The 15,720-nt window shown below is 35.2% G+C and overlaps 1 protein-coding gene across 1 annotated transcript in view; it reads right to left on the reverse strand.

Annotated features, from left to right (window-relative positions):
- LOC118192638 (WD repeat-containing protein 27-like) overlaps positions 1–15,720 on the reverse strand; it is a 169,448-nt gene that overhangs the window by 119,314 nt on the left and 34,414 nt on the right. Inside the window, exon 3 of the mRNA XM_085820553.1 lies at positions 13,696–13,820. Within this exon, the coding sequence (XP_085676679.1) occupies positions 13,696–13,820 (125 nt within the window). The remainder of the gene's footprint in view (positions 1–13,695; positions 13,821–15,720) is intronic.

Here is a 15,720-nt window from a genome sequence, read left to right on the forward strand (position 1 = left end):
GAGGTCTTATTATGTTGAATTTTAACACGTTAGTGTTTTGCTTGCAGGCGGTAGTGTTGAACACTTGTACATAGACACGCTCGTGTTTGGTGTTTTTCTTTACAACACATGTCAGAGAGCACGGGGAGATAATTAAATAACGTCATGAATGAAATAAGAATTTTAAAAGAGAAATATAAATATTCATGTTACTTGCCATTTGATTGTGTAACCAGATTTCAACTAAGAAACTCCTGTTTATAGATGCAGTACCGATGAAAATTACTTGTCCATGGAGTTGATAATGTAAAAACGACTTTTTAATTTCTAGTTTCTAGTGAGAAATGTTTGTAAAAGATTGACCTCGCGTTAGATTCTAGAGCTAAAAGTTTTCAACAAGGTCGTTTTAGACCTCAGTTTCAAACTAATTAACTCTGGCGGGAAGTATGTAAGGATCCTAAGTTTTACTAATGTTTATTTTATTTTAAATCTTTACTATCACTTCTTATTTTCTACTTCCGGCCAGAATTAAAAGCTTTAACTTATTTATGCAAATTTGTCTTGCTAACGCCAAGTACTTAAGTTGTGGCTTTTTGCCAAGCAAGAGAGAGGAAGGAGTTATTAGAAGCAGGCCGCTTGCCATAGTAGTTTTGCTGGTTGCCTTCAAGGCCAGAGGTTTAGTCCTCTTGATAATTTTAAACGTATCGTAGTTTTAGTAGCTCTCTGTACTACATACGGATTTTGTTAAATAACGCCAATCTTAAAGTTAGGCACTTGTATATTAATCCAAAGTTAGTTTTAGTGAGAGTTTTAGTTAGTAGTTTTATATTCTTACGTTCAGACCACAAGTGGTTGGTCTCTGTATTCCGAAGTTCCGGAAATCTCTGTAAAGATAAAGGGTTTCGTATACCTTCCTGTGTGTATTCTCTACTTCACAATTTATTGAACATAGCTTGAGTAAGCTCCCTGTTCCGAGTCAGGACAGTTCATGTTTCCAAAGCAAGTAAAGAGGAATACAAGTCCTGATAACCATAGCGACACTCTGGCGCTAGGTTCACTTAACAGTATTATATTTCGTTCATATTATAACTCAGAATGCACAAAATTTATATAATCTTAAGAATTATCTGATCGTTGCCACATGTTCTATTCAAATACCATAATAAATCTAAAACGATGTATAAAAGAAATTGAGCAAAGAACAAAAAAAAAAAAAAAAAAAAAAAAAAAATCTGAGAGGTTTCAGATTTTAAATTACGTCCAAAGCTGCGTTTTTTTAACATTTTGTGTGTTTGTTACCTTCATATATTAAATATCATGTTCTTTGCACTTAAATCATAAAATTCAGTTCAACAGCAACATCGCAAATTAATTTTAAAATAAGCATATCTTTAGAATTTCCGATACAGAGTCTCGCGCGCTAGAGATAAAAAGATCTTTACCCCCCCCCGTACAGTGTTCCCATTGCTCGCTTTTAAATCCTTGAGTTTGTTACTCAAAAATTCGTTAAAGTTTTACAAAATATGGGAAAAAAAAAATAAAAAAAGAAAGAAAGAAAGAAAAGAAACAGTTTTTCACAGCGATTCAATATCCCTCATTCAATTAATTCTGTTCTCAATTCACAACAAGGCAAAAATACATAAAAACTCAAAATGTCTGTATTGAATATTATGAATTAAATCTTAAACACTTATTTCCTCAAAAAAAATTCCAGACAGGATTAAGCTTGATTTAATTCGCAATAATAAATAAAGGCGTTATCTTTGTTGTTGTGAAGCTAAGTTTCTCTAGATTGGCAACAAATCCACTATTCTGCTGTTTCAAATGTAAACAAGCAATGGCCACCATCAAAAAATTATTAGGTTTAGCGACACTTAAACAACTTTAAAATTGTTGATAATTCTAAAAATATTGCAGACAGATTTATTAAAGGCATAAAAACCTTAACCGGAAGATAAAAACAACATAATTCAATCATTTTTTAAAGCAAAAAATGTATAATTTACAAACATATAAGAGTAAAGAAACTGAGATCACTGAGATGGATAACAAAGTGTTTGGTGCGGCCGATTGCAACCAAAATACGAGGTGCACATCGACATGTTATAGCAGTCCTATATACAAAATTTCAACGTTCTGAGGCTACTCGTTTTTGAGTTATGCGAGATACGTACGTACGTACATACGTTCGTACAGACGCCGCGAAAAATTCTCTTCAGAATTCATTTTAAAGAAGTTTTATAATTTTTTTTGAGGAAAAGAGTCTTTTATTCTGTCCTTACGTACAGATATCAAGCAAAAACATCGTTAAATTGCATTCGATAGCGGTCAAAATAGGTATTTTCGGTGAAATATGCTGCCTGAAACTTTTCGCGATTACAATACTTCCTTTTTACTTCGTACAAGGAAGTAAAAAGGTTTAGTTTTAAAGACTACAATTGATTCTAAGCGAAGAGATAGTGTTACAGATTTGTATAGACTGGTGCAAAAATTCAAATGAAAATCGAATTAGAATATTTTGAAACTTTTTTTAACTATGGAAAAAAGTATAAAGATGATCGTACAGAACGATGGTGGTACAAAATGCATTTACAATAGGTAAAAAAAAAAAAAAAAAAAAAAAAAACTTACTATATTGGAGGGAGGTGGTAGCTACTTTAGTTTTAATATGAAATTTGACATTGTTTTTGCTTGATTAATGCTTCGTTATGCGGTTTAATCTGTGTTGTTGCAATTTGTAAAGTTTCCTCCAAATGTCTCTCTGTCAGCCGTGTTTTTGATTTTAGGATTTTCATTTTACTAAAAAGCTTTTCACATATGTAGGTTCTGCCAAAGATAGAAGACATGAAGAGCGCATGTTTACGAGTTCCTGGATACTTTTCTTCGGTCACGTTGTAATGTTGCGCGCTCCCAACCTGCACGCAACAATAGTGGTGACTGCTATGAACTGGAAAGTATACAAAGTCTTGAGAAGGGTTTAAATCCCTTTTTATTCAACTTTAGAAATTACAGATGCGTGCTCTTGACGCTCACAAACTACGCCGACCCGGCGGTGGAATAAAAATAAGATGGTGTATTGGTGTATTTAATTATGGCAAAGCACACTAGGGCTATCTGCCTAAGGGGAGGGATGCCTTCGTGGAGGACTTTCTAAGGGAAACTGGCTCGTATACACGTTACACATGGGGAAAACCACGAAAACACCCATGCAGCCAGCCCGTTCGCGGAATTCGAACCTCGGACCGAACTACCAGTGTTCAGCGACTTTACCGCTCGGCCGCTGGTGGGCCCATAAAAATAAGAAACTAAAAATGAATAATAACAAGTGACTACCTACGAGGCTCTCTAAACGTAACTAACCTAACCGCGTTCTAAGATACCGCTGATAATTCAGCAAACTTCTGAATATTACGTTGGAATATTTATCTATCTGCCGAGGCAAGCACACAGGCCGAAACGCGTGGTTCTTCAATTTCTAACTAGCCACCTCCACACTCGTGAAGCAAGAAAGCACACTTTCGAACTCGTTTCCCTTCTATTTAACTCAGATTACTTCCGCTGACTATTTTGAATACTTTGCGCGTTCTACTAAAATTTACATACTCTGGCATTGGCAATTCCAGGGGAAAGTAAGGCTTGACAGGAAAGATAGTTTAAACTTAAAATAAATGTTAGTTAAAATAAATATAAACCCTACATTTGCCGCTGCCAGAATTTGGTAAACCCGTTCGCGGAATTCGAACCTCGGACCGAACTACCAGCGTTCAGCGACTTTACCGCTCGGCCGCTGGTGGGCCCATAAAAATAAGAAACTAAAAATGAATAATAACAAGTGACTACCTACGAGGCTCTCTAAACGTAACTAACCTAACCGCGTTCTAAGATACCGCTGATAATTCAGCAAACTTCTGAATATTACGTTGGAATATTTATCTATCTGCCGAGGCAAGCACACAGGCCGAAACGCGTGGTTCTTCAATTTCTAACTAGCCACCTCCACACTCGTGAAGCAAGAAAGCACACTTTCGAACTCGTTTCCCTTCTATTTAACTCAGATTACTTCCGCTGACTATTTTGAATACTTTGCGCGTTCTACTAAAATTTACATACTCTGGCATTGGCAATTCCAGGGGAAAGTAAGGCTTGACAGGAAAGATAGTTTAAACTTAAAATAAATGTTAGTTAAAATAAATATAAACCCTACATTTGCCGCTGCCAGAATTTGGTAAACTTGGAAGCAGGTCCTAGAAACGACCTGTTGAAAAGTTTCCACAATTCTGAACTAAAATTTAAGAGCCTCGTTTACATAAAACAAACTGTTTTCTCAAAAATTAGAATACATTTCTGTAGATATATCATTTTACCATCTCTTCTTATAGCAACCTTTCCTGGACTTCAGCAATCAATCTGTTATCTGTTCTCTTCCTTCCAGCATCTGGGAGGAATAAGTATCAGTATCTTTCTAAATACATTATAATTTACACTTTCTTGACACTGAATAAGTTTTTTTTTTTTTTTTTTTTTTTTTTTTTTGATCGATTTATTTTCCTTAGTTACTGCTTAATTCACATTCATTCAAGTATTCAAACATGAAATTAACTTTAACACACCTTACTCGACATTCTAAAACGCGATGAGCTATTTTAACATTCTTAAAATTCAAGTGTAGGTGGAGAACCCTACAAAACACATTCATTCTAAATTCCCCCTCATTCATCTTTAGACATGCAGGCTTTCGCTCTAAAGCATGATTTTATCTACAGTTTAATACTTAAATTCGAATTCATTTCTTTTGAGCATTTACTTTTAGCATCTAAAATTTTATGCTTCTAGACTAAATTCTACTTTTACATAACTTTCAAGTATTTACGTATATTTACAAAATTCTAATACATATGATTTTTACAATTTACCATAAAATGAATAAGAGAAAAATAAATTTTTACTTTACGCATTCTTCGCCAAGCTGGCGCCAGTGAAACTAAATTTCTTATTAATACAAGAATACGAAGTTATTTTTATCTTCGGCCAAATTTTGGCTTTAACATAACAGAATTAGTCTTTCGACCAACAGAAACTGCTTGTTCTTAGATTTTATACTTAAAGAAAATAATACTTTTGCCTTAGCTAAATAAAGTAAAACAAAACTAAGTCTCAACCGAGACACATTGACTTCCGTCAAAACATAGAACTTCGTCTTTACGCATAACATTTCGGAACAAAAGAAAAAAAAAATTATAGAAGATTTTAACTTATCTTTGAGTTTTCGATGATTGGAACTCCGACATCCTCTTCTGGCAGAACTGCTCCCACGATATGGAATTCATCGACGTCAGTCGTCTCCTTTGTGTCCTTCGAGTGTCGTCCATGTTGATATTTCTTTTTCGCCCTCTGCATGCTGGCCTCTTGGAGTGATAGTCGTCGGGTTGCTGTCTTTTCCGTTTTGGCCCTGGACGGCTGGTCTTGGCGTCCTCCGGTCTGCAATCATTCTTGAATTTCTTCTGTTGGTGGTGGTCTTTTCGTTCCTCCTGCTGTCTTTTCGTTCTCGGGAACGGCGGCCTTGTTTGCACCTGCCACTCTGGCCCTGGAAGCGTTTTCCTCGATGCAGAATTTCTACTGCGATACGTTGTAAGTGGCCTTTTCCTCTTTACCAAAGCTTCTTTACGCGGCGGCGTTGTTTCTTGTATTTCTTAAATGCTGGAGTCTGAACGTTTTCATTTCTTCTTTTCGGTACCGTCGCATGACTTGTAGAAGGGCTAGGTTTCTCTTCAGTTCTCTGCTTCTTGGGTGGTGGAGCGGGTGACGTTACTTCTTGACCTTCCACTTCTTTTACGCTTGAGTCCTGCAAGAAACTTTAAGGATTTCAAAATCATTTTGATTATAATATTTTTTCACCTGGTCGGGACTTGCTTTACAGATTTCCCCTCTCTCGTTCTTAAGGTACAATACGACTCTCTTGATTTCCTGAATTACATAGGGGCCTTCAAATTTTGGAACTAACTTTGCAGTAAAATTGTCTGAGCACTTGATAAAGAAAATTTCCGCTTCAACACTTTATCCCCAACTTTAAAATCTGCTTCACGGCGTTTTCTATCATAGTATAATTTTGTCTATTTCTTGCCGTATAGCCGTATACGAGCTTTTAACCGCCTGGTCAATGAGTTTTTGCACAGCTTTTTGTTTAAATTCTTGCTCTCATTGTTGCACAAAGAATAATTTATCTAATGGCGGAATTAACTTCCGTCCTAAAAATAATTCTGCTGGAGTTTTTCCCGTAGTATCGTGATTTGCCGTTCTTAAAGCATAAGCTAACTCATTTATGTAGCCATCCCAGCGCTTGTGATGCGTGCTAACATAACTTCGAATTATTTTTACAATATTTTTATTAACTCTTTCTGCTATGTTTGCCTGTGGTCTATACGGAACCATTTTGATATGGCGTATGCCAAGTCCAATGCAAATGTTTTCAAATATTTGGCTAACGAATTGTTTACCGTTATCGCTAATGACTTTTATCGGTGCACCGTATTTTAAAATGTATCTGTGTAAGAATGCATCTGCGACTGTTTTGGCTGACGCGCGTTTAAGTGGAACAATTTCTGTCCATTTTGAAAAATGATCTACAATTACTAAAAGAAAACGATTTTTATTTAACTCACTCTGGGGGAAGGGACTAAGAAAATCTATGCCTAAAATTTCATTCAGAAATGTAGCGCGAATGCTATTTAAGTACCCGGCCGGGCTGTAATTAATATCATTTATTAACTGACATTGATTGCAGGACCATACGCAGTTACTATTTTGTATAATTGCGGGAAATATACCGCCTCACGTACCCTTTTTAAAGTCTTTCTGACCCCTAAATGACCCGCTGTTTTCGCGTCGTGTAATTCCTTCAAAATGCTTAATCGAAGCGAGGCTGGGATGACTGGTTTGTACTCGAGATTTTCGTTTGTTGTTTTCGTATAAAATAATAAATTATCTATTATTTCATAGTTTTCTGCTCTATTTCTTATCGCATCGATATCTGTGTGCTCAAAGCTTTCGGGATCTTTCAAATATGCATAGATACTTCCAAATTCAGGATCAGCTTTCAATTCAGCAATAATATTTTCTCTAGAATCTAAAATATTTGAAGTCAACACAGCGCATTTGAGTTCATTTTCTTCATCGTCCAGTTTTATACGAGAAAGTGCGTCAGCTACATTGTTTTCCTTACCCGATTTATATTTAATTATGAGATTATATTCTTGAAGTTTTAAAGCCCATCTTATTAACCTGGGCGTTAGGTTTTTTCCCGAGTAAAGTCTACCAACAGCCGCATGATCCGAAAATGTTACTGGCGCTTTGCCGAAATAAACTCGAAATTTGTGTACAGCCATTAATACGGCTAATGTTTCTCTCTCTGTAGCTGTATAATTCCTTTGTGTAGGGTTCAACGTTTTACTAAAAATTGCCAAAGGATGGCCATTTTGCATGAGAACAGCACCTACAGCATAGTCCGACGCATCTGCTGCAATTTCCAGGTTTTCGTCCCCTCCGGGAATTTCAAAACAGGGGCATTGATTAGCGCTTCTTTTAACCTTTCAAATGCGGTATTTGCTTCTGCTGTCCACGTGAATTTACTTTTCTTTCTTTTAATTACTAACAAGGGTTCAACAATATTAGCAAAATCTTTTATGAATGACCGATAATAAGAACATAACCCAAGGAAAGAAGAAAGTTTCTTGGCGGTGTTGGGAGGTGGGAAATTCTTGATGGCTTTTATTTTTGAATCTTGAGTTTCTATACCCTTTTGCGAAATTTTATAACCCAGATATTTAAGTTCTTTAGTGGCGAACTTGCATTTTGAGGCGTTAATTGTAAGACCGGCCTCTTTTAATAATTTAAAAACTTCTTCTAGGTCTTTAATATGTTGTTCCAACGTACTACTCGTTATAATTATATCATCTAGATAGATTAAAGTCGATTTTCCTAGGACAGGCTTTAGAACAATGTCCATAGCTCTCTGGAATGTTGACGGGGCCCCACACAACCCAAAGGGCATGCGTAAAAAATGCATAAGTGCCCGATTTTGTTATAAACGCGGTTTTATGTATGTCTTCGGTTCTCATAGCTATTTGATAGTAGCCAGACGTAGTCATGTATCTTGTAGATTTAATCTTTCTAATAATTTCCTCTATAACCGGCAAAGGGTAAACTGGGAATTTAGTAACACTATTAAGTTTTCTGTAATCGATAGCAAACCTCCAAGCCCTTTTATCCGAAGGAGGAAACTCGTTCTTTTTCCTACATAGTACGACTGGAGTCGCGTACTCACTATTTATGGGCGTTATTATTTGGTTCTTTAACATTTCCTGAATATGTTCTTCTATGATTTGCTCTTTCTGTTTATCATAGCGGTAAGGTTTAGTCCTACAGGGTTTGTCGGCAATTAACTGAATATCATGCGTAATAATTTGACAACTACCAGGCCGTTCTGAAAACAAGTTTGAAAAAGTACTCACCACTTGCTGGATGTCTTGGCTTTCATGGTCATTCAAATGGCTAAGGTCGACTTGCGGTTGTTCCACTGGTTCCACCACCCTCCGATCCATCTCCAGCACAATAGAACTTTCCTGAAAATTCAGTTTGGCCTTCGCGGCTTTTAAAAACTCCGTACCTAAAATACTTTGCAAGTTTTTTACTACTTAATATTTAATACTTTAAGGCTTTCGTTTTGAACCTGTATTTTTAAAGATAATTTTCCAATACAGTGACAAGTTTGTCCTTGCGCTGCTATGATTTCTGTGTTTTTATTTTTAAATAATCGTAACCTATTAAAATTCTTCTTAAAAAAATAATCACTCATAAAATTACCTTCTGCTCCTGTATCGATGAGGACTTCTACTGGTACATCGCCAACCAAGACTTGTATAATTGGTAATTGTGAGTTTTTTACGATGACCGTATTTAAGTATCTTCTTGAGGGTTTTTTTCAAAACTTCCGGGGTCTGGACCCTCGCTTTTACTGGCCCCTCTACTCGTTTAAAGCTTTCCTTTCAACTTCGGCCTTCTGGGTACGCGGACGGTTGTTTTCAAGTTTCCTTTTTGGGCCTTGACCTTCGAGCTTCGATGAGTTAGCTTGATAGCTCTTTCCCCCATAAAAGCGGTTTGCATTTCTGGTCTGCTCATTTGAAGATTGCCTTCGGATACTTTGAGAATACGATGCCCCTCTAGCTTTTTCCGCTATTCTGCGATTTTGGAACTTGACCGCCAATTCGAAGAGCTCCTGCAATGTGTTTGGGTTTCTAATTTCGAAGTAATCTTCAACCGCAGTTAGCAATCTTGGTAAGATTATTTCAATAATCTCCGCGTCGGGTTTCTTCCCATACAGCATATCCGTCAGCTTAATTTTCTGCAGAATAAAGTCCGTCATTTCTTCTATATTCCGTTGATAAAAACTATATAGTTCGGCTTCTAGCCTTGCTCGGTCTTTCACTATGGAGAAGGCCTTTAATAACGATTTTTTGAAATTTTCAAATGTATATGTCTGGCCTCCGAATTCTCCTAATAAAAATTTGCTTATATTTTTCCACCATAGCGAGGCCTGTCCTCTTAGTGCAGACGTAGCAATGGCAACTTTTTGTCTTTCAGGCACAGGGTAGAGCTGGAAATGATTTTCGAGGGCTTCTAGAAATATCGCCACCGAATTTTTTCCGTCGAAATTGACGTTTGGCTTGATTGACGCTCTCATCGTCTGGACCAGGTATCCAAATCCTTCCAACTGGCTTGCCATTTCTTGTCGTTGTCCAGCAGCTTCCATCCAGTTTTCGGCCGTTTCAGTTCGACAAGTATTCGGGCGCCAATGTAATGTTGCGCGCTCCCAACCTGCACGCAACAATAGTGGTGACTGCTATGAACTGGAAAGTATACAAAGTCTTGAGAAGGGTTTAAATCCCTTTTTATTCAACTTTAGAAATTACAGATGCGTGCTCTTGACGCTCACAAACTACGCCGACCCGGCGGTGGAATAAAAATAAGATGGTGTATTGGTGTATTTAATTATGGCAAAGCACACTAGGGCTATCTGCCTAAGGGGAGGGATGCCTTCGTGGAGGACTTTCTAAGGGAAACTGGCTCGTATACACGTTACACATGGGGAAAACCACGAAACACCCATGCAGCCAGCCCGTTCGCGGGATTCGAACCTCGGACCGAACTACCAGTGTTCAGCGACTTTACCGCTCGGCCGCTGGTGGGCCCATAAAAATAAGAAACTAAAAATGAATAATAACAAGTGACTACCTACGAGGCTCTCTAAACGTAACTAACCTAACCGCGTTCTAAGATACCGCTGATAATTCAGCAAACTTCTGAATATTACGTTGGAATATTTAACTATCCGCCGAGGCAAGCACACAGGCCGAAACGAGTGGTTCTTCAATTTCTAACTAGCCACCTCCACACTCGTGAAGCAAGAAAGCACACTTTCGAACTCGTTTCCCTTCTATTTAACTCAGATTACTTCCGCTGACTATTTTGAATACTTTGCGCGTTCTACTAAAATTTACATACTCTGGCATTGGCAATTCCAGGGGAAAGTAAGGCTTCACAGGAAAGATAGTTTAAACTTTAAATGTTAGTTAAAATAAATATAAACCCTACAACGTACTTCGAATAAAAATCAATTAATGAAGGATTTTCAAGAAACTTACATTTTACCACAGAGTCACACTGTAAATCTATAAATTCTAATTGAAGTTCAGGTGGAACACTTCCAACGTCTACTGAAAATGGAGAGGAGAATATTCTGATAAAATTCCACTTTCACGAAAATCGGAAAATCTGCTTTTGCATTCCTGTTTCAAATTTGAAATGCATTGTACATAATTATTTGAATTCCATGTTGTAGAGTTCTTCACACCATCAATTTTTGAAAAGTAAGTGGAATTCTTATTTAGCAATTGACTATTACACAGGATTACTTTTGTCTCAAAAGCTTACACAAAGTAATAAAGATTATGAACAAGTAGATCTTTTTCCAGTAAGTGGTAGTTAAAATAATTGAGATGACCTGTAATATCCAAGAACTGTTGAAATTGCTTGTGATTAAGTCCTTTAGAGTGAATGAAATTAGCCACTTTTACAACAACATTCATCACATGTTCAAAGTTTGAGAAGGACCTATTTGCACAAATTTTCTTGGAGGATGATGCAGTGGAAAGTCATCATAGTATTATTTCCACTTATCTTCACATCGATTTGAGTAATGTTGCTATTCCTGTTTTCTCTCCAGTCAAAGATTCAGCACCATCCCTGGTTATAGCAGAGATATTACTGAAGTCTAACTCACATTTATCCAAAGTTTGTGTCAGACTCAAATACAAATCTGTTCCTCATGTTGTACCTTTAAGTGCAACGACACTGGCTAATTTCTCTACAATTCTGAAGTCTCTATCAAACACACGAATAAAAATGGTTGCTTGTGCAGTATCTGTTGATTCATCCATCTCTACAGAATAAAACTCAAAATTTTTTCATTTGGATTTTAATTTACTGAATATACCTGTTGTGAGATCCTCTATGCGTCTCGTTATTGTCACACCAGACAAGCTAATATTCGCTATGACCTTGAGCCTGTGATTGACAAAGCACATCAACTATACTCTTTTACAAATTCTCCATCAGCAAAGGGTTTTCCACGCTTAGTAATTTTTTTCTGCTATCATGTAACTAACACGAACACTATTTTCAGATTCTTTATTTGCTATGGTGAAGAAAGACTGCTGAAAATTTAGTTTTGATTTTAATTCACTCCCCTTATCACTTCGAAAATGACCTTCCAATGCAGAATATTTCTCACTGTGCTTAGTATCATAATTTCTCTTAATGCTGGATTCTTTCATCACAGCTACACTAACAATGCAAATAAGCAAACTGCCTTATCCTTATGTACAACAAAAAAATAAAGATCTGACCACTTTTCTTAAAAAAATCGCACTTCTCCTTCAACTTTTCTTTTTTTTTTTTTTTCTTTTTTTTTTTTTTTTTTTTTTTTTTTTTTTGTTTGTTATCACGGCTTGCCATTGTGTCATTGTGTACTTATTCAAAGACCATAAGCGCTTCTGAATTTTAGAATGTGGAATGAGCGTCAGTAACCTAGCTTAAAATCAACTGTAGAAAATCTGCTTATCACCAAATCAAAGAGCATGTTTACGGTCACCGTTCCCTTTCATAACTGATTGCAACATTTAAGAGAAATAGAATTCTGTTAATTTATTCCCCCTTTTCTCTATAGTAGCAGCATGCTCAACGTCACCTTTGGCGAAGTATTGAGGAAAGCTTGAAATCTGTTGTAAACGTGTTAGAGATAAGAATCTACCGTTTTTATGGACTTCAGATTTTATGTGTAGTCAAATTGTTTTTATTTTTTAAATTACATAAGAAGATAAAATGAAATTTTTGGAAAATTAGTCATTTTCGGATAATTTTTATCTCAAATAATATCAAGAATAAGAGGAAAAAATTACAACAAAAAACTCACAAGGGAATTTTTCTTGAAATTAAAATTTACTAAAAATCTTCAATTTTTCTTCAGATTCAAATGTGGGGCCACTAAAATGACTTCAGCGGGCCACTCGTGGCCCGCAGGCCACTGGTTGAAGACCCTTAGTTTACATGATTAAAAACTTGTCCAAAAACATTATCTTTTCTTAAAAACAGCTTCCCCTCAGTAATTATCATACTTTGAATTTAGAGAAAGACTTTTTGTCAGTGAAATATGCATTTAGTATCATACAAAGTAGTTTCAGGTACTATTATATAATGCATTTAGTATCATACAAAGTAGTTTCAGGTACTATTATATAATGCATTTATACAAAGTAGTTTGGGGTACTATTATATAATGCATTTACCTACTAATGATTTACGGTCATATTATATAAAAGAACTAAAGCATAAAATAAAAACTGAAGATGCATTTATCAAATTCTTTAAATACAAAACTGTGAATCTTTTTTTTTCTTTACTAGTTAGTAAGAATAACTATTCAGGAAACATATTTTCCATGCCACTTGTGTATGAGGAAGTATATGCCATTCATAAAATAAAATTATTAATTCAATACATATTTGAAATCATAAATAGCGATATGTGTCACTAAAAAAATAAAACATCACTTTTTGAAAGATTGAAAAGCATAACTACAGGTTATTGCACTGTTATTTAAAAAGTTTCTGTCACCCACTCATCAAATGTTACACACTATGAGCTCATAGGTTTTTTTCTTTACTTAAAATAAAACCCTGAACTTATTTTTAAAAAAAAGGTTTTAAATTTTAAGAAAATCTTTTATTTACTACCCCATAATTGTATACTACATGTGGTCCAATAATCTGTTAAACATTATTTAAATAGAATGTTCAAACTAAAATTTACGGTCTTTTATTTTTACAGTGAGATCTGCAATATCAGCTTAAATATTTGCCAGAAATAAATGAGAGATTTGACGAAGTGGAAAAAATATATTGAACTTAATATATATATGAATTCAGAACATATACGCATTGCTTTTATTTGGTCTAATCCTCTAGTTTTCACAACTTTGAATGGATATAGATACAGCATTTTGTACTTATCAAAATTAATTACATGCAATTTTAACCTTCAAACATACAAATACATAAAATTGCAATTATAAATTATATGTAACATAAAATATAAAAGAATGACCTTTAGGTTATAAATCCAGACTTCATTGAGGAAGGCAACTGCTATCATAAAATTATCAGAACTGAAACAGCAGAAAAGTGCTTTCTCAACCGCACTGCACAAGACTTTTCCTTTTGTTGGTTTACCTATATAAAGAATATTTACAAACTGTAACTATAAGTAATAAAAATGGTGTTTGTAAAAACTTAAATCGCAGCTGACAATAATAATTTTTAAATTTTCCATTCAGAAGTTAAATATATAGTTATCCTTCAGTATATACTCAAGTTAGGTTCATCAGTGTTCTAGGAATAATGAGACAAAAAATGATGGGTTTCATGCAGTATTAGATCCTAAAGAGGAAAATTACAGAGAGTTATGGCAAGCACCGATGTTTATGATTTAATTTCGGATAGTGAAGATTTGTGTAGTGATTTAGAAATCGATTTTATGGACATGGACAAAATTCTAAAAGACCTGTTGGCTAAGAGAGAGTTCAGTCACGCCGATTTCACCAACGCAGTTAAATTTTCTTAAAAGCTCGTTGGATTTTTCTGAAAAAATTCATAGTGCTTATGAATCTTTTCTCATAGCTAACCTTGGAATGCACTGCATATCTCATCGGATGATACACGTGAGGGACAGATCAAGAAAACTGAGGCCAAGTTCAAAAATCTGAAAAGTATAAAAATGATCGTATAATAATTCTAGTATTGATTCTGTTGTAATAAATTCTAATATTAAGGAAAGTTGTGTCCCATCTAAAATGTCTGTTGATAATATTAAGAAATCTGTTAATGTTTCTAATTGCACTACCATTATAGTGCCAACTTTATATACCCAGTACATCTAAAAATGCGCTTTTTTCTGATGTCGTTAAAAATGGTATTGACATAGGTAAGCCTAATTCCTCTACGAAAATTAAGGGTAGTTCGAAAAAAATGTGTGTAGGAAAAAACCACGGAGGGATTTACTTCCCCTAAGAAGACCGCCCGGCCATGTAAAATCTTTAAGAATAATATGGGTACTAGAACTGATAATGATGCAAGTATTGGTAGCGAAAGATTCTGTAAATGCCCTTTCGAGCAGTGACTTACCCAAACCAAAAATTACACCTATCATGGTTATTCCTCAACTTAAATTCAATGAATTTGTGGAAAAATTTAATGATAACTAAATGTGGTCTTTAAAATTATTATCTCTTATTACTGAACATCACCATGAGATTACCAGACACTTGGAATCAAATAGCATTCAACTTTATATATTGCATGCTAAACATGTCAACTTAATAAGGTACTATTACGAAGCTTGTCTTCCGACTGCAGCTCTGATGAAATTAAAAGAGTTGATTGCTGAAGGATACAATATTATTAAGGTGAATCAAATGTACAGATTTAAGACAGATTTAATGACCCTTTTCCAGGTACATTTAGCCAATGTTTCAGGAACCAAAAAATAAAATAAAAGCTGAAAGCTTTCTGATTTTACATTACGCCCGAAGCGGAGTTTTTTTAACGTTTTGTGTGTTACCTTTATTAATTAAATATCATGTTCTACGCACTTTAAACATAAAATTAAATTCAACAGCAATAATAATTTAAAAGAGCATGTCTTTATAAGTTCCGATACACAGACTCGCCCGCTAGAGAGTTTTTTTTTTTTTTTTTTTTTTTTTTTTCCCGCACAGTGTTGCCATTGCTTGCTTTGAAATCGTTGAGTTTGTTAATGAAAAATTCGTTAATGTTTTAGGAAATATGAAATCGATAGATAATAAAACAAATTCCAAATTCGGGCATCCAGATTCCCATATTTGGAGGAGTATTACGGTATTCAAAATTTGATGGCCCTAGGTACCGTTGTTTTATCACAGTGTGAAAAACATACATACATTTATGCACATTCTTCATTATTTAATTTCTTTAACTATAATACAAGGCGATAATAATAATATGAAGGCAACAATTTGAAAAGTGAAACAACGCTTATAGTGAATCAACGCAAAATGCCAAAACGAAATTAACAGTCCTTCTGGGCAAATTGCCC

The sequence above is a fragment of the Stegodyphus dumicola genome, chromosome 7 (genome assembly GCF_044657685.1).
Source record: "Stegodyphus dumicola isolate Sdum_Otavi_A_Nest chromosome 7, ASM4465768v1".
Taxonomy (NCBI): domain Eukaryota; kingdom Metazoa; phylum Arthropoda; class Arachnida; order Araneae; family Eresidae; genus Stegodyphus; species Stegodyphus dumicola.